Here is a 20037-nt window from a genome sequence, read left to right on the forward strand (position 1 = left end):
AATTAAAATCAGAGCTGAAATTAATGAAATCGAAACAAAAGAAACAATTGAAAAAATTGACAAAACTAAAAGTTGGTTCTTTGAAAAAATAAACAAAATCGACAGACCCTTAGCCATGTTAGCAAAGAGAAGAAGAGAGAGAACTCAAATTACTAGCATACGGGATGAAAAAGGCAATATCACAACAGACACTTCAGATATACAGAAGATAATCAAAAATTATTTTGAATCCTTATACTCCAATAAATTAGAAGATAGTGAAGGCATCGATAAATTTCTTAAGTCATATGACCTGCCCAGATTGAGTCAGGAGGATATAGACAACCTAAACAGACCAATATCAATTGAGGAAATAGAAGAAACCATCAAAAGACTACCAACTAAGAAAAGCCCAGGACCGGATGGGTACACAGCAGAGTTTTACAAAACCTTTAAAGAGGAACTAATACCAATACTTTTCAAGCTACTTCAGGAAATAGAAAAAGAGGGAGAACTTCCAAATTCATTCTACGAGGCCAACATCACCCTGATACCTAAACCAGACAAAGACACTTCAAAGAAAGAAAACTACAGACCAATACCTCTAATGAACCTAGATGCAAAAATCCTCAATAAAATTCTGGCGAATTGGATACAAAAACATATCAAAAAAATTGTGCACCATGATCAAGTAGGATTCATCCCTGGGATGCAAGGCTGGTTCAATATACGGAAATCAATAAATGTTATTCACCACATCAATAGACTTAAAAATAAGAACCATATGATCATCTCGATAGATGCGGAAAAAGCATTCGACAAAGTACAGCATCCCTTTATGTTCAAAACTCTAGAAAAACTAGGGATAACAGGAACATACCTCAATATTGTAAAAGCAATCTATGCTAAGCCTCAGGCTAGCATCATTCTGAATGGAGAAAAACTGAAGGCATTCCCTCTAAAATCTGGAACAAGACAGGGATGCCCTCTCTCTCCACTTCTGTTCAACATAGTTCTTGAAACACTGGCCAGAGCAATTAGACAGATGAAAGAAATTAAAGGCATCAAAATAGGAAAAGAAGAACTTAAATTATCACTATTTGCAGATGACATGATTCTATACCTAGCAGACCCAAAAGGGTCTACAAAGAAACTATTAGAGCTAATAAATGAATTCAGCAAAGTGGCAGGATATAAAATCAACACGCATAAATCAAAGGCATTCCTGTATATCAGCGACAAATCCTCTGAAATGGAAATGAGGACAACCACTCCATTCACAATATCTTCAAAAAAAATAAAATACTTGGGAATCAACCTAACAAAAGAGGTGAAAGACTTATACAATGAAAACTACAGAACCCTAAAGAGAGAAATAGAAGAAGATCTTAGAAGATGGAAAAATATACCCTGTTCATGGATAGGCAGAACTAACATCATCAAAATGGCGATATTACCAAAAGTTCTCTATAGGTTTAATGCAATGCCAATCAAAATCCCAACGGCATTTCTTGTAGAAATAGAGAAAGCAATCATGAAATTCATATGGAAAAATAAAAGACCCAGAATAGCAAAAACAATGCTAAGCAGGAAGTGTGAATCAGGCGGTATAGCGATACCTGACTTCAAACTATACTACAGAGCAATAGTAACAAAAACAGCATGGTACTGGTACCAAAACAGGTGGGTGAATCAATGGTACAGAATAGAGGACACAGAAACCAATCCACAAAACTACAACTACCTTATATTTGATAAAGGGGCTAAAAGCATGCAATGGAGGAAGGATAGCATCTTCAACAAATGGTGCTGGGAAAACTGGAAATCCATATGCAACAAAATGAAACTGAATCCCTTTCTCTCACCATGCACAAAAGTTAATTCAAAATGGATCAAGGAGCTTGATATCAAATCAGAGAAACGCCTTCTGATAGAAGAAAAAGTTGGCTACGATCTACATACTGTGGGGTCGGGCTCCAAATTCCTCAATAGGACACCCATAGCACAAAAGTTAATAACTAGAATCAACAAATGGGACTTACTCAAACTAAAAAGTTTTTTCTCAGCAAAAGATACAATAAGAGAGGTAAATAGAGAGCCTACATCCTGGGAACAAATCTTTACTCCTCACACTTCAGATAGAGCCCTAATATCCAGAGTATACAAAGAACTCAAAAAATTAGACAATAAGAGAACAAACAACCCAATCAACAAATGGGCCAAGGACCTGAACAGACACTTCTCAGAGGAGGACATACAATCAATCAACAAGTACATGAAAAAATGCTCACCATCTCTAGCAGTCAGAGAAATGCAAATCAAAAACACCCGAAGATACCATCTCACTCCAGTTAGATTGGCAGCCATTATGAAGTCAAACAACAACAAGTGCTGGCGAGGATGTGGGGAAAAGGGTACACTTGTACATTGCTGGTGGGACTGCAAATTGGTGCAGCCAATTTGGAAAGCAGTATGGAGATTTCTTGGAAAGCTGGGAATGGAGCCACCATTTGACCCAGCTATTCCCCTTCTTGGTCTATTCCCTAAAGACCTAAAAAGAGCATGCTACAGGGACACTGCTACATCGATGTTCATAGCAGCACAATTCACAATAGCAAGACTGTGGAACCAACCTAGATGCCCTTCAATAGATGAATGGATAAAAAAAAATGTGGCATTTATACACAATGGAGTATTACTCTGCATTAAAAAATGACAAAATCATAGAATTTACAGGGAAATGGATGGCATTAGAGCAGATTATGCTAAGTGAAGCTAGCCAATCCCTAAAAAACAAATGCCAAATGTCTTCTTTGATATAAGGAGAGTAACTAAGAACAGAGTAGGGTCGAAGAGCATGAGAAGAAGATTAACATTAAACAGGGATGAGAGGTGGGAGGGAAAGGGAGAGAGAAGGGAAATTGCATGGAAATGGAAGGAGACCCTCAGGGTTATACAAAAGTACATACAAGAGGAAGTGAGGGGAAAGGGAAAAATAATACAAGGGGGACAAATGAATGCCAGTAGAGGGGGCAGAGAGAGAAAAGGGGAGGGGAGGGGAGGGGGGATAGTAGAGGATAGGAAAGGCAGCAGAACACAACAGACACTAGTATGGCAATATGTAAATCAATGGATGTGTAACTGATGTAATTCTGCAATCTGTATATGGGGTAAAAATGGGAGCTCATAACCCACTTGAATCAAAGTGTGAAATATGATATATCAAGAACTATGTAATGTTTTGAACAGCCAACAATAAAAAATTAAAATATATATATATATATATATATATATATATATATATATATATATATATCTGCTAAATAATCATACTCACTAACAATGATAAGACTACATCATCAATTTAAATTTCCTGTAACAAAAGACAATGGTTACTTTAAGTACCTTATGAAAAAAGGACCCAGTCAAGATCTTGTAAAGACAGGTTTTAGTTAAAATTCTTCTTTGAGTAACAGTTTTTGTTTTTAAAAGAAGTATACTTCCGCCAACTTCCGACACTCTAATCTTTTGTTGGCTATGATCCTTGAGGAAATTATTTCAGTTTTGACAATGTTTATCCTTAAGTTCTGCATAGCCAGTGATCCATTACAAATATAAATCACTTTAAAACACTTGGCTAAAAAATATCAAGTTATCAAAACAATGTACAGCACCAAGCAAGGAAAAAAGTTGTTTCTTTTTCACAAAATGAGCATGTTTAGAGAAAGCAACAATTCAGGACATATGCAATATTAGAAGATCTTCTAGGTCACATAAAGTTACAGGATTGTGCAAAACATAATCAGCAAACTGACAATTGTATGTGAGTTCTAGTTGCCAACTAGTTGTCATTAGCCACGAGGCAAACAAAACTTGGTAGTTTAAGATCAATTCCAACTCAATTTCTTTTTTTTAAAAGAGAGAGAGAGAGAGAATTTTTTATTTATTTATTTATTTTTTTGGCGGACACAAGATTTTTGTTTGTATGTGGTGCTGAGGATCGAACCCGGGAGGCACGTGCCGCATGCCAGGCAAGCGTGCTACGGCTTGAGCCACATCCCCAGCCATCAATTTCTTATCATCACCAAAAGTTTTTGGTCATCTTTTGTTACACATAAATACAGTTTACCCTTTACTTACTAAAGAGTCATCATAACAGAATATGTTAAAAATTTAGTAAGGAATTCCCATTGAGAGACTTCATTGACTAACATGGATCAGGTTTTTCTATGTTTTAATTCAACAGAACACCAGAGCAATTCTGTAACGTAGAACTATTACTATCTTATTTTGTAAATGTGGTGTTAACATTATCTTTTGTAGAACCCAATATAATCTGACATTTTTATTAGCCTTTAAGTAGGCCAGCTATTCATTAGCTACAAGAAAAATTGTTAAGTAATTTCCATACAGTTAATGTTTTAAACGGTTCAAAGCATGATTTTAGTAAAATACATACCTAGGAAAGAAATCTTAAATTAAGATTAAGAATTTATCATTATACCCCATTTATGTATGATATATTAAAGTACATAAATGCATTCTAGTGCCAGGTACAACTAATTCAAACAAATTTAAAAATTTATAAAGTAAAAAAAGAAAAGAAACTATCAGAGGCTGTTTCCTATTTCTTCATCTCCCACAAGTAGACATTTCCTGTTATTTTCAAAATTGAGACACTGCATTTATCTCAACTGCCTCATTTTTCTATTCTTCAAAAATCTTTCTTCCCAAGTAAGTTTCTGCTCAAATAAGCCAATTCTCACAGTGTTCATGTTAGTTCTGATACATGTATCTAGAAATGTGGAAGCCAAATTCTATACTATTTTACAGTAGTTCTCAAAGGTTTTACTTTGTGACTCTTGGGGTGTTTTTTAAAGTTCTTTTCCCATAACTTCTGACAAATTAGTCTCGGGAAAAGACTGAGAATTGAGATTTTTTTTAAAGCTCCCTATATAATTATAATTTTCAATCAAGTTTGAAACCATTGTACAGTAGCATTCAACATGATTCCCAAGGTCTATTAAACAGTGATTGAATCACAATTCCATCAGTGAAGCTGCCAAATTGGCAACTGCAACTATTATTCTTTGTTTCAGTAAAGATTATCAATACAGAAGTTCACCTTCTTTCAATCTTTCCCTTAACTCCAACAGGAATCCAAACAGCAGTATTTAAAAAGGGAGGCTTTTCTGGTGAAAGTTCTCTTTCTTCTTGAATTTTCAAACTGTGGCTACCTAAACTGAGTATTTGGCAAGAGCAAGGTTAATCAACCGTTTGATTGTTTCAGAGAAGATTCTCCTACTAAGGTAAGTACTTAGAACTATAAATGCAAGGATTTTGACTTTGGAACTCTTTTGCTCATATTCTCAAGCATATCAGTCTCACGACTTTTAATAGAAATAGTCATGTTCTCCAATACTCTCAGATGTATTTTAAGAAAAAATATCACCAGTAGTAAAGTTTAAAATCAACATCATTTATGTTGATTGTACAATTTACATCCAATTTCAAAATCTGTTGACATTTTTTGCTGATATATTTTGATGGTCTCTAAAGTCAATCATAAGTAGAGGAGTCTTAAAAATGTACAAAAAGACATTTCTGTTATTTACATTTCTGTTATTCTCATTTGAGTTGGATTTCTTATGTATTTTTAAGCTGCTTTTAAGATAGAATATTGGATAAAGTAATTTTAAGGAGTAACCACAACTATAGAATCAGTAACTCTTTCATTTTGAATGCTAGTACAAATGATAGACACAACACTAACCTAACCCCAAGGCAACCAACCAGCAATGATGATAGATGAACTTTGCTTTATTGAACACAGTTGCCATGTACTTGTGATATATTATTGGAAATTGTAATCAAACTGAAGATAAAATCTTCTCAACACACTGATTGATAATAATTGACTTTCGAGAATTTCTTGAAATAAAGATATGTATCAGGGCAATAATACTTAAGTAGATTGATGTTAAAGGAAAAACACATATTGCACAATTCTTTTTCTTTCAAATAATAATAATACAGTTATTATACTAAAAAGTTATTTTTCATAATAGTCCTATGACAGTGACAATATCAAGGCAGAAATCTGTAAGTTTGACTAACTTTATGTAAATATAACAAAAGTATACACAAGTCATTTTACTCCAAAATCGTCACCAATAGAGGCAACAGGGATTGTTCAAAATTAATTTTATTTTCAAAATGTACTTTGAACAATTGTCTGGGAATTACCTTTCATAGAACAAGGCTATCATTTTATTTTAAGATATAACAAATGTAACAATATTGCTGTGATATATTTTTCCTTTCTGCAAAGTGACAAGCACAACTTTAAAAGGCTGTAGTGCTATTTCTTTATTATATTACATAAATAGTATTAGAATATATTCTAAATTTTTATTTTAAATTAAGAAAAATACTATCAATAGATTTGACTAACCATGGAAAATCACTGGCCTTCTTTCAGGAACAGTAAAGAATGAAAAGCTTACCTTCCATCGTGGGCCTGCTGGCTCTTATTTTATGTTTCATGGTAAGTACCCCCAATCTTAAATGTCCTTTGTTTATTTCTTGCTAATCATAATGTCAAATAAAGTTTTGATACCAGTGATCATGTCCTTCATTATATAAAAATACAGTGTTAAGCTGTTGATAATTATGGACTCTTCTTATTTTCCTTTTTCTTTTCATTTACTATTACTAATCCTCTGGTCAGGGATAGTGGACATGAGAAAAGAGTGTACCAAGCATGAGGAAGACAAGGCAAGTAGAATCTGGGGAGTTATATCTTACCTAAAGTCATCTCTTATTTTTTATTCTTCAAAAAAAATTATAATCGAGGGATTGTGGCTCAGTGGTAGAATGCTTGCCTGGCATGTGTGAGGCCCTGGTTTGATCCTCAGCACCACATATAAATAAACAAATAAAGTGAAAAACCCATTGGCAACTAAAAAATATTAAAAAAGAAATTATAATCGAACTGACAGAGAAAAAGAGCATAAATTGACTAAATGCTTTAAAATTTTAGAAAATGGTAATGTTTAAAGTTGACCCTTCATGATAAGTTTTCTAAAGGACAATATGATGTACCAATACAGGGATAAGCAATTATAATAGTTTTTTAAAAATACCTAAACAAATAAAGACTTTAAAATGAAAAGTCCTTTCTAATATAGTTTTATGGTTAAAATGTTCCTATGAATTGACTAGAAAGTAGAGGTGTTGTGGGGACAGATGAGGCAAGGCACCAAAGATAGCAAGAAATAGTTTTATTTGGCTGCAGCCAGGTTCAGAGGGCACAGCTTTTGCTGCAATCAATCAATCCCCCAAACCCTGAGTTCAGGGAGTTTCAGAACTTTATACCCAGCATGTAAGGGGAGAGGCTCAGAAGTTCACAGTCTGCAAAAGTTTACATAAAAGCAGCTTTTTCTTTCACTGTTCTGGGCAAGTTAACACCTTCAAGGACAACTCCCCTTTCTTTCTTTCCCCTGCCAGCTGTTACCATGGAGCCCAATTGGTAACTTCTCTTAGAAATGTAGACATCTCTGTGAAGCTCCAGCTCAAGGCCAGAGGCCTTATTTACATATTTCTACAAACTACTATACTGGATACATGTTTGGGAAAACAAGTAAAGGGGCATTCAGCACCTGGAGTGCTGATTTCTTCTTGGCCAGTGGTCAAGTAAAATAGAGCAACAGGAAAATAGGAAGTTTAAATACATTGAACTTTTTTGTAGAGACTCTTTTGCTTATAGTCTTAAAATCAATTATGGTGAAGATTTCTAGAGAAACTTAATTGAGATTTTTTTGTGGAGGAGGGTGTGCCACTACAGAGTCCTACTCGAGAAACAATAAATCTTAAAAACAAAAAAGTCACTCAAGAAACACTTGTGTTAATTCAAACTTTTGAAAATATTTTTTAAAACACTTGAAAAGTTGGTTAGCTCTATACAGATACAAATATATAAATTTTATGTATTTGTAAACACATATATATTTATATTTAATAAAAATATAAATAATATACAAATGTATAATATATTTATATTGTATGTTATATATATCTATAATGTATAAATATATGCCTGATATATATTTATAATATATAAATATATATTAATAATATATAAATTTAGAATACATAAAATATAAATGAATATAAATATATGAATGAATATAAATATATTCTTTTCATAGATATATATGTGTATATTGACAAATGATAGATACATAGCAAAAAAACAAACAAAATAATAGGAATCTCAGTGAAACAATAGTTTTCTTAATGTATACTGGTATTGAAGTAGGTAGAGGTTTCAGAGGGGAGGACTCAGAAATTGTTTCACTTCTTAATAATAATTGACAATCTACTGCACATTAAGCCTAGTACTAGATGATATAAAAATGTCAATGTTCCATTAAATATTGAGATCTTTATAGATGGAGTCTTTATTGCATAGTACCTAACTAAAAGAATTATTTCAGAATCAGTCTTCACTTGAATTGATTTACTCAAAATTAAGTTCTTGTACTATTGTGCTATAATTGCATAAGATATAGAAAGTCAACTTTTAAGGTAAATTCATCTAAACTGAATGCATCAAATGAAAAAGTCTGTGAATGATTATCAAGTTTATCACACTAGAATAAACTACTTTTTGTGGCATTTCCCCACACTTAAGACTTCTCTAGTCATATTAATAAGTTTTGGTTCAGACTTAATATGCTAAAAAAAGGAAAGCTCTAAACTTGAGAAAGTTAGGTAAAATGGAATAGTTTTATTGAAAGAGTACTTTTTTGACATAATAAAGGAAATGAGTCTTTTCTTTCTATAACCCTCTGCTTCATATTGAAAATGGGCAACTTCCAAGGAGCCTTATACAAATATCTTCTGAATTAATGGTGTTTTTTTCCTAGTAGCCTAAACTGCAAGACAGTTGCAACTTCATTTTTTTTAGTTTGAAAGGTTGTAAAATTCTGTTTATATGAGAAGTAAAGAATCCCATGTCCTAATCAGTATGAGTTTTATAAGATTAGATAAAATCTAATAAAATCATATAAATATAAAATCAGATAAAGTATTCTTGATTATACTTAAGAAAGTAATAATCCGAAGACATAATCTTAAAAATCACTCTAGTAACAACCTCTTATTATATTCATTGCCTCATAGGGAGAGATTGTTAGACTAGATCTTTTCAGTTGTTAGCCTAACTCTTTGATGAGTTCTCAGTCTAAATCTTAACAATCTTTGTTGTTGGCATAAATTAAGAAACTTTATCCTACTTGGAATCTAGAACATTCAACATATAAGAAGAATTATCTTTAAGAGATTGGGTATATCTTGGATTTAAGTAGAAAGTAACCACTCATTTATATATTAACAATGTATCAAAGAGACTATAGTCTCACCACCAAACCTCACAAAAATCTGGAAAGTCAGGCAAGTATTTGTAATTTTCTAATAAATAACACAGAGTCAGATATGATATAAACCTTCAATAAACAGTAGTTAAATGAAAAAAATGAGTGAATGTGTCACTGTGTGGTTGACTCCCCAAAATAATGAATAGGTTCATTTATCCTAATATGCCATTTTATAGAAAATCTGAAGTATGACATGAACATGGATTATGATCAAGTATAAACTCAAAGGTAATGGGATGTGTGCCATGTTCACAAGAGAATGAAGGCAGCACTTTCGCCATCCTCTGCCATTCATTCGTAAAACAGAGAATCCTTTGTGTGTAATACAATCTGTGCACTAAGCAGGCTATTCTGGTTGAGCTTTCAATGTGGCACTTCATAATTCCTAGGAACAATAAATATAAGCTTTAAAAACATAAAAAGAGTAAAATAAATTTAAAAATATAAGATATCAAATAACATATAAAATTAACTGTGGTAAAAGAAGTACTAAGAAGCAAAGTAAAACCTTTAGTCTTCTGAATTAAACTAATTCAGCGGCTATCAAATAACCTAGGCCACCCAGCATGTTTCAAAACTCTATGAACTCTAAATGCCTCCAACAGGCAGGCATACAAATCACCTGAGACTTTATAAAAATGCAGATTCTGACCCAGGAGGTCTGCAGAGACCTCCACTTCTAACAAGCTTGTTATAAATCCTCAAGTGATGCTGATGATAGTACTGGGCAACAAATCACATTTTTAAAGCCATAAAACCAAAGTGAGAAAAACTGACAACTTCTAAAACTTCTTACACATTTGTTCAAATGTTGCAATTTCCCTCAAATGTGTCTTATGCTCCTTACCTTGTAAAAGGAAGGAACTAGAAGACTACAATTGGGTAAGGAAAATTTGGGCTTATCACCAACTCATGCAAATTCACTTATCCAAAACCATTTACTGAGCATCTGGTATATACTAGGTACCATTCTAGATGTTGTGTGAACAAAGCAGTTACTAGTGCAGAAAAAAAGTTAATAACCTTATGGACCTTCAGGAAGACAAGCCATAAACAAATCAACTGAGTATGTAATGCAGGAAAGAAAAGAAGAAATGTTTATGGGGTGGGGTGGAATAGGCTGCAATTTTAGATGAGGTAGGCAGACACCAAATGGCATTGGATTAAAGACTTGAAGGAGGAAAAAAAAAATCATGCAAGCAGTGGAAACAGAAAGTACCAGCTTCTGAAAGGAGGTAAGCATGAGCAACAAGGAGTCTAGTATGGCTGGTATACAGAGAGAGGGGTTAAAAAGAACAGGAAATGAAATCAGAGAGGGGAGGAGGGTTGAATTTCATAAGATCTCACAAGGCTTTGCAGAGCTTTAGTTTTTATTCTGAGTACTATGCAAAACTTTAGTGCACGAGGTCAATGCACCGCCTTAGAAAAATACAGTCTTTTCACACACATTCACTTTCCATCATTCATAATGGCTTGTGAAAAAATAAAACTCCTGAAATATATAAATATCATCTATGAATTTTTTACCACTTATTGGAGGCATAATACAACTTCTCTGAGGACACAGGATAAATCGGTAACAATAGCCAGAGCAGAAGTTGACAAACTTTTTCTGAAAAGGCTAGTTGGTAAAAATCATAGACTTTGGTGGATCTCATACTCTCTGTAGCAACTGATCAACTTGGCCAATGCAGCTTGAAAGCAGCCACACACACACACACACACACACAAAATGGATGTAACTGTGTTCCAATAAAACTTTACCAAAATTGGCAAGTCACATTTGGCCACAACCTTAGTATTCCAATTCCAGGATTACAGAGAGACATCACAAAGTAAACTAGCATGCAAAAGCTTAACACTTGGGCTGGGGATGTGGCTCAAGCGGTAGCGCGCTTGCCTGGCATGCGTGCGGCCCGTGTTCGATCCTCAGCACCACATGCCAAACAAAAATGTTGTGTCAGCCGAAAACTAAAAAATAAATATTTAAAAAAAAAAAGCTTAACACTTCATAAAATAATCACAAAATTAACTCAATGTTTTTCAAGTGTTTGCAAAAAAATAATATTTAATTTTCACTACGTATTTGTACATGCCAAATACTGTGATAGATTCCCTATGTCACTTTCATTCTTTCCCCTAAAGAACTCTGAGATAGATATTCTTACTTTCTGCTTTGTAAAAAAAGGAAAGCTAATGTACAGAAAGATTAGATGACTTACCCAAATTCACATAATTTGTAAAGCAATATACCAGATTTTAACCTGCCCTGACCTGTGCACATACATTCTGCCTTTTCTTTCATTATACTGGATGAACTGAAATCACCCCCATTCTAAGACTAATCTGTTAACTGATACACCAAATCCCACACCTCTTCCTGACACAGAAGTTTTCCTCTTGTAATTATTTATTCTAAGTATCTGACATCAGCATATTTTCCCTTACTTTATTGTTTTTTTCCCACAAGCACATAAACATGTGGTGATATCACCTTTTTGTTGGTTGGTTGCTTGCTTGCTTGCTTGCTTGCTTGCTTGTTTGGTCAGTTGGTTTTAATTTGCCAATAGGCTTACTACACCTTCCACCACTATGGACCACTTAGAAAGAGTTGTATCTGAATATTCTCACATCTTTTCTAGTTTTCTCTTAAATCTACTTTAAACTGACTTTGCTCACATCATTTGAATTAAACCACCTGTGTCAAATTATACCCTGAATGGCCATTTCTCATCCTTGTCCTAGTGATATCTAATGGTATTTGACATGATCATTACTTCCTACTCAAAATTAGTTATTTATTTTATTCTAGACCACTTTCCTGATCTTCACTGGTTACTCCCTCTTAGCAACTTTTCTCAATACACCTCTTTTTCTGACTTGTAAATATCATACAATTTATCTTCTCCACCTATATCAACAAATACAATTGTTCAGGCCAAATATCTTGAAATCATTCTTGACTCTTTCTATCACCTTCCAGATGAACTCCTTCAGTGAATCCTGCCAGCTCTTCTATGGAACAATTTGAATGACCATTTTTTGCCATTCTCTTGCTATAACTCTAGACCAAGTCATCATCATTTCTCACCTATTCTGCAACCATAGTTGTCTTCCATGGTTTCACTTTTGCCACTGCAGTCTACTCTGCACACAATAACCTGCAAGAACTTTTTACAAAACAATTACTACCACATTGCTCCTTCCAAATCAAAATCTCCCAATGGTTTTTCATAATATTTAAGATAAGATACAACAGCCTTACCCCAACCTACAAGACACTGCACAGTCCTCCCACCACCCTTAACTCTCAGGCTTCATCTCTGACCAACAACACACCAAGTATTTTCCACAGTAAATGCCTCATTGTCTCTTGAACTTGCCAACCTGATTCTTATTTTAGGGTTCTTGATGAGTCTTCTCCTTCTAATGTTCTCTTCAATATCCACATGTTTATAGGTGAGTTTCAATTAGCTTCTTCTCAAACATTCCCTCTTCAGAATCTTTGTCTCAACACCTTTGTAACAGTGTTCATTCTCTATTCCTTACACTATTTTTTTCTTAGTTTTTAGTCATTGCTTGATCTCATAAGCCAGTTTCTCTACATATATCACCTTTTGTTTGTTTCTTGTCTGCTTCTCCCCATTAAAATAAAATCTCCATGAAGGCATGGATCTTCTTTAGTTTATAGGTATATACCCAATGTTCATAATAGGTATTCAACAAACATCTCTTTGAAGGAAAGAAGGGAGGGAAAGAGGAAGAGAGGACAGAGACAGAAGATGAAACCCAGATTTCTCAAATTCCTACATTTGAGTCAATATTCACTATATAGTACTCTCTCATCAAAATGTGTAACTTTTGGCTACCAGTCTTATAAGACTAAAAAGATAGTGCTCACAAAACAGGAATTGTCCTATTTTGGATTGCTATTACCAATCCTGAGCATAAAATGTTGGTTCATTAATTCAGTATTAAAACTGAAGGTGGAACAGAACACTTGAAAACAGAAATAATGTTTATATATCAAAAGCTAACATTTTGTGAAAATTATATAAAATCATCAAACAAGGAATCAACAGGGAAAAATAAAATTCACTCACTCCATCTTTATAATAACATTAAAAAACAGTATCATTTTATCTTAGTCAAACTGCTCAAGAATTTATAAACAATGCAACTCAAGAACTTTTAAACAATTAACTTACTGTATATATCACAAACTTGCTAATTATTTATACTTAATTTAAATATATCCATATAAAATTTTTATGGACATTTCTGGAAGAAGAGATATTGGGAAAGAAGATTCTTCATTGGATATAATCTTTAATTGGTCACAGGTACTCTTAGCAAATTCTCTCCCAATTATTTGTGTCAAAATGCATGCAAGATGAAATATTTTATCACACAGAATACTTGTTATTAAAGCTAATTAAAACTAAAATTCTCTAATATATTTCAAAAAAGTTTGAGAATTTCTCCACTAATTTATTGCTAAAATGTCTGTGCTATTTATATGCTTCTCAATACACTAGATACAAAACAAAGAGGATAATGCTAACTGTATTTCAGATGTGATGTGAACTACAGGACTAAAATTACCTAGGTGTCAAAGGAGAAAAAATTTTTAATACCATACTAATAATAAATTAATTAATAATTAATTAATAATTAATTAATAATTCTTTGCACTAGTATTTTTTGGTATCAGTTATAATATCTCCTTTCTCATCTCTAATTTTATTTGGGTCTTCTCTTTCTCCTCCTCTATATTTTTCTTTTTCTTAGTCTAACAGTTTGTCAATCTAGTTTATCTTTTTAAAACATAAATTCATTTCATTGATCTTTATATTGTTTTTTAGTATCTTATTTACTGATGCTCTGATCTTTGTTATTTATTTCCTTCTAAGTTGGGAATTTGTTTTCTTGTTTTTCTAGATCCCTTGTATCCATTGTTGTTTATTTGATAGTTTTGCTTCTTTGTTTAGGGCTTTATTACTATAAATTTTCCTTAGTACTTTTGATATATCCCATAAGTTTTGGTATGTTTCCATTTTCATTTGTTTCAGGAAATTTTTTAATTTCTCCTTTGTTTTCTTCAAAGACCTACTCTTTGTTAAGTAGCAGTTTGTCAAGGCTCCATAAATGCATAATTTTTTAGGTTTCTTTTTTTGTTTATTTCCTAGTTTTATTCCACCACAGTCAGAGAAGTTACACGACATGATTTATATTTTTTTAATTTGTTAAGATTAGTTTTGTAGCCTAATATCTGATCAGTTCTGGAAAATGCTCCATATCATGATGGAAAGAATATACATTTTTCAGGTGTTGGATGAAATATTCTTTAAATGCCTGTTAAGTACATCTGATCTGTAGTGGAGTTTAATGATTAGTAATTGGTAGTATCGATTTTCTGAATGATGTGCTGTCCATTGATGAAAGTATGATGTTGAAGATGCCTACTATTATTTTACTAGTTCTCTCCCTTCAGATATAATGATGTTTGCTTTATAAAATTGGATTGTTATATAACTAGGTACATATATATTTACAATTATTATATATTCTTGTTGAATGGATCCCTTGATCATTACATAATAACCTCTTTATTTCTTTTTACAGTTTTTTCGTAATTTTTTTAGCTGTAGATGGACACAGTAACTTTATTTTATTTATTTATTTATTTATTTATTTATTTTATACTCTATATTTGTTTTGTTTTGTTTTAACTTATATATGATAGCAGAATGCATTACAATTCTTATTACACATACAGAGCACAATTTTTCATATCTCTGGTTGTATACATAGTATATTCACACCAATTCGCGTTTTCATACCTGTATTTTGGATAATAATGATCATCACATTCCACCATCATTAATAACCTCATGCCCTCTCCTTTCCACTCCAACCCCTCTGCCCTATCTAGAGTTGTCTATTCCTCCCATGCTCCCGCTCCCTATCCCACTATGAATCAGCCTCCTTATATCAAGGAAAACACTCGGCATTAGGTTTTTGGGAATTGGCTAACTTCACTTAGCATTATCTTCTCTAACTCCATCCATTTACCTGCAAATGCCATGATTTTATTCTCTTTTATTGCTGAGTAATATTCCATTGTGTATATATGCCACATTTTTTATCCACTTATCTATTGAAGGGCATCTAGATTGGCTCCAGAGTTTAGATATTGTGAATTGTGCTGCTATAAACATTGATATGGCTGTGTTCCTGTAGTATGCTGTTTTTAAGACCTTTGGGTATCGACCAAGGAGAAGGATAGCTGGCTCAAATCATGGTTCCATTCCCAATTTTCCAAGAAATCTTCATATTGCTTTCCATATTGGCTGCACCAATTTGCAGTCCCACCAGCAATGTAAGAGTGTACCTTTTTCCCCACATCCTCGCCAACACTTATTGTTGTTTGTATGCATAAGACCTGCCATTCTGACTGGAGTGAGATAAAATCTTAGAGTGGTTTTGATTTGCATTTCTCTAATTGCTAGTGATGATAAACATTTTTTTCATGTATTTGTTGATTGTACATCATCTTCTGAGAAGTGTCTCTTCAGGTCCTTGGCCCATTTATTGGTTGGGTTTTGTTTTGTTTTGTTTGTTTGGTTGTTTTGGTTTTGTTTTTTTTGGGGGGGGGGTTGTTTGTTTGTTTGTTTGTTTGGTGCTTAGTTTTTTGAGTTCTTTATATACCCTAGAGATTAGTACTCTATCTGATGTGTGAGGGGTAAAGATTTGCTCCCAAGATGTAGGCTCTCTATTCACGTCACAGATTGTTTCTTTTGCTGAGAAGAAACTTTTTAGTTTGAGTCCATCCCATTTATTGATTCTTGATTTTAATTCTTGCACCACAGGAGTCTTATTAAGGAAGTTGGGGCCTAATCCCACATGATGAAGATTAGGACCTACTTTTTCTTCTATTAGACACAGGGTCTCTGGTTGTATTCCTAAGTCATTGATCCATTTTGAGTTGAGTTTTGTGCATGGTAAGAGATAGGGGTTTAATTTCATTTAATGAAGTGAGTTTCTTGTGGCAGCCAATTATTAGGTCTTGTTTACATCCATTTAGCCAGTCTCTTCATTTTGTTGCATATGGATTTCCAGTTTCCCCACACCATTTGTTGAAGAGGCTATCTTTTCTCCAATGCTTATTCTTGGCACCTTTGTCTGATATAAGATAATTGTAGCTTTGTGGGTTAGTCTCTGTGTCCTCTATTCTGTACCATTGGTCTACCAGTCTGTTTTGGTGCCAACACCATGCTGTTTTTGTTACTATTGCTCTTTATTATAATTTAAGGTCTGGAATAGTGATGCCACCTGTTTCACTCTTCCTGCTAAGAATTGCTTTAGCTATTCTGGGTCTCTTATTTTTCCAGATGAATTTAATGATTGCTTTTTCTATTTCTATGAGGAATGTCATTGGAATTTTTATTGGAATTGCATTAAATCTGTATGGTGCTTTTGGAAGTATGGTAATTTTGATAATATTAATTCTGCCTATCCAAGAGCAATGTAGATCTTTCCATCTTTTAAGGTCTTCTTTGAGTTCTTTCTTTAGTGTGCTGTAGTTTTCATTGTAAAGGTTTTTTTATTTATTTTTATGTGGTGCTGAGGATCGAATCCAGTGCCTCACATGGGCTAGTCAACTGCTCCACCACTGAGTTACAACCCCAGCCTCTCTTTTTATAATTTTTGTTTTTAAGTCTATTTTGTCTGATATAAGACATTTATATCCTGCTTCCTTTGGGTTTCTATTTGCATGAATTGTCTTTTTATATCCTTTCACTTTTAGTCTGTGTTTACTAATGAAGTGAGTTTCTTGTGGCAGCCAATTATTAGGTCTTGTTTACATCCATTTAGCCAGTCTCTCCTTTAATTGAGGAATTTAGTCCATTTTATGCAAAGGTATTATTGGTAACAAAGGTCTTGACTTCATCATTTTGTTAAATTTGTGTGTGTATGTGTGTGTGTTCATGTTGTGTGTGTTTTAATATCCTTTGTTCTATCCTTCCTCTCTTTTTCATCTTTATGTTTTGCTGGCTTACTGTGTTGATAAGGTTTGATTTTTTTTCTCTTTCTCTTTTATGTATCTGCTCTTCCAATGAGTTTTAATACTTTCATGTGTTTTCATAATGGTTCTTATCTTTTACTTTGAGAATGGGATTTCCTTAAGCATCTTTTGTAAAACCAGTCTGATAGTATGAATTCCCTCAGTTTACATTTCTTTTGAAAAGTCTTTATTTCCCCTTCATTTCTAAATAATTGATTTTCTAGATATAGTCATCTTGGTTGACAATAATTTTCTTTCAGAACTTAGAGTATATCATCACATACTCTCCTGAATCACAAAGCTTCTGCTTAGAAATCTGCTAAAAGTCTATATAAAGTATATAAAGGTATACTTAAATATGACTTAGTGTTTTTTCTCTTACAATTCTTAAAATTCTCTCTTTGTATTATACTTTTGGAAGTTTGACTATCATATGCTCTGGTAAGAATCTTTTCAGGTCATCTTTATTTGTATTCTTAGGCCTTCTGTACCTGAATGTCCATATTTTCTCAAGATCAAGGAGGTTTTCAGCTATTATTTCAAAGAAATAAATCAGATGCAGAAAGACAAATACCATATGTTCTCTGTCATATGTGGATATTATAAATGTCAAACAGAATTTATAGTTTTGATTACTAGATCCTGGGAAGAGTAGGTGAGGGAGAGATTTTAAAAAGGTTAAAAAGTACAAGAACACATAATAGAATTTATAAGTTCTAGTATTCTATAGAACAATTGGGTGACTGTAGTTTAAATACTGAAATATATATCTTATGAATAACTAAAGGAGAGGAGATCAAAGGTTTTAAACATAAGGTAATGATAAGGATGTTGAAATGTCAATTATCAGTACATATTGTATACATATATGGCAATATCACACCATACCCCCAAAACATGTACTATTGTTATGTTAATAGAAAATTTTAAATATTTAAGGTGGAAATATTAAGTACTCTTATTAAATTATTGTACACTACATACAGATAGAGTTATAATACTTTACCCTCATTAATTTGCATAATTGAAATAATATTAAAAATGCATTCACAAAAAGTATATATGCTAATATTTGAATTTGAAATGATCAAACTTAGAAACCTTGCTTTTGGGTTTGTTTTTATCTCTACAGCCCAGTGAGAGTCACAGAGTACACAGTGGACCATATCAATCCAGCAAGCTGCCATCATCTTTTATATACTACAGGCCAAGAAGGATTTCAGCAGGCTCCCCTCCTTTCAATCACCCAGGATATAGTCAATCACGACCTCTTTTTCCTCCTTCTCGCTTTGGCTCAGCGTTCTTTCCTCCTCAATCCCTTCCACCGAAAACCATTAGAAAACCTCACCACTTTCCTGGTTATCCAAATCGACCTTTATACCCAAAACCACCATGTCACCCTTTCCCTGTACATCCTCCTGTTCATCCTCCTTTCCCTAACCCTAAACCCCCAGTAAAAACAACTATCACACCTACCAACACTGCAGAATTCACCACTGCCCCAACAACAACCATCATACTTTCCACAGAACCCACCACAGCAACAGAAGAACCCACAACAACAATAGAAGAACCCACCACAATAACAGAAGAACTCACCACAACAACAGAAGAACCCACCACAACAACAGAAGAACTCACCACGACAACAGAAGAACCCACCACGACAACAGAAGAACCCACCACAACAACAGAAGAACTCACCACAACAACAGAAGAACCCACCACAATAACAGAAGAACCCACCACAACAACAGAAGAACCCACCACAACAACAGAAGAACTCACCACAACAACAGAAGAACCCACCACAACAACAGAAGAACCCACCACAACAACAGAAGAACCCACCACAACAGCAACCACTGTCCTTTACACAGACCCCACCACAACAACAACAGCAACCACCGTCCTTTCCACAGAACCCACCACAACAGCAACCACCATCCTTTCCACAGAATCCACTACAAAAGAAACCACTGCCTCCTCAACACTACCTACTTCCCCAACAACAGAGCCCACCTCCACATTAGCAGCAACTACCACCACAGCATCTACTGAGGATACTACCCCAATTACAACCAGTCCTCCCCCCATCACATTGCTCAGTACCAATATTCAATTTACAACCTCCAATCCAAATACATTCGATTTTAAAAAGTTTTGGGAAAACCTACTTTCTATTTTTGGTCGAAAATGGGAGAAATGACATTTTTCAAACTTCTCTGATTTCTTAGAAGTGAACGTCAATTATTTTGATGAAATCAACCTTGATCAACTAGTATACCAAATAAAAACAATTTGAGCAATAACATACATTTACTACTGTCATGATTACCATACTAATTTATATTTTACTACCTACCAACAGCTGATAAGCCAGGTACCCAGAAAGAAACAGAATCCTTTTGTATATAGATATAGATGTGTGTGTGTGTGTGTGTGTCACACAAACATATATATGAAGGGTCAACTTAAAGTGAGTAAGCAGGATTAAATAAATTCAAAAAGGTATTAATATTGAAGTATTTAAGATCTAGCCATAATGAA

At 33.7% G+C, this 20037-nt stretch overlaps 1 protein-coding gene across 1 annotated transcript; it reads left to right on the forward strand.

Annotated features, from left to right (window-relative positions):
• The first annotated feature begins 5138 nt into the window (after nucleotides 1-5138).
• Oprpn (opiorphin prepropeptide) lies at nucleotides 5139-19797 on the forward strand. Its single transcript, XM_058574044.1, has 3 exons — nucleotides 5139-5288; nucleotides 6461-6526; nucleotides 18620-19797. The coding sequence occupies exons 2-3, from the start codon at nucleotides 6473-6475 to the stop codon at nucleotides 19694-19696; spliced, it is 1131 nt and encodes a 376-aa protein (XP_058430027.1). The 5' UTR covers nucleotides 5139-5288; nucleotides 6461-6472; the 3' UTR covers nucleotides 19697-19797.
• The last annotated feature ends 240 nt before the right edge of the window (nucleotides 19798-20037 follow it).

The sequence above is a fragment of the Marmota monax genome, unplaced genomic scaffold (genome assembly GCF_021218885.2).
Source record: "Marmota monax isolate L192 unplaced genomic scaffold, Marmota_monax_Labrador192_F-V1.1 WCK01_AAM20220418_F8-fsc00132, whole genome shotgun sequence".
Lineage (NCBI taxonomy): Eukaryota > Metazoa > Chordata > Mammalia > Rodentia > Sciuridae > Marmota > Marmota monax.

Bases quoted from the DNA above. Each gene is read 5' to 3' on its own strand.
- Oprpn (XM_058574044.1), top strand. From the start codon at position 6,473: ATGAAAAGCTTACCTTCCATCGTGGGCCTGCTGGCTCTTATTTTATGT. The intron at 6,527-18,619 runs GTAAGTACCCCC...TTATCTCTACAG, and splicing joins CTCTTATTTTATGTTTCATG to CCCAGTGAGAGTCACAGAGT.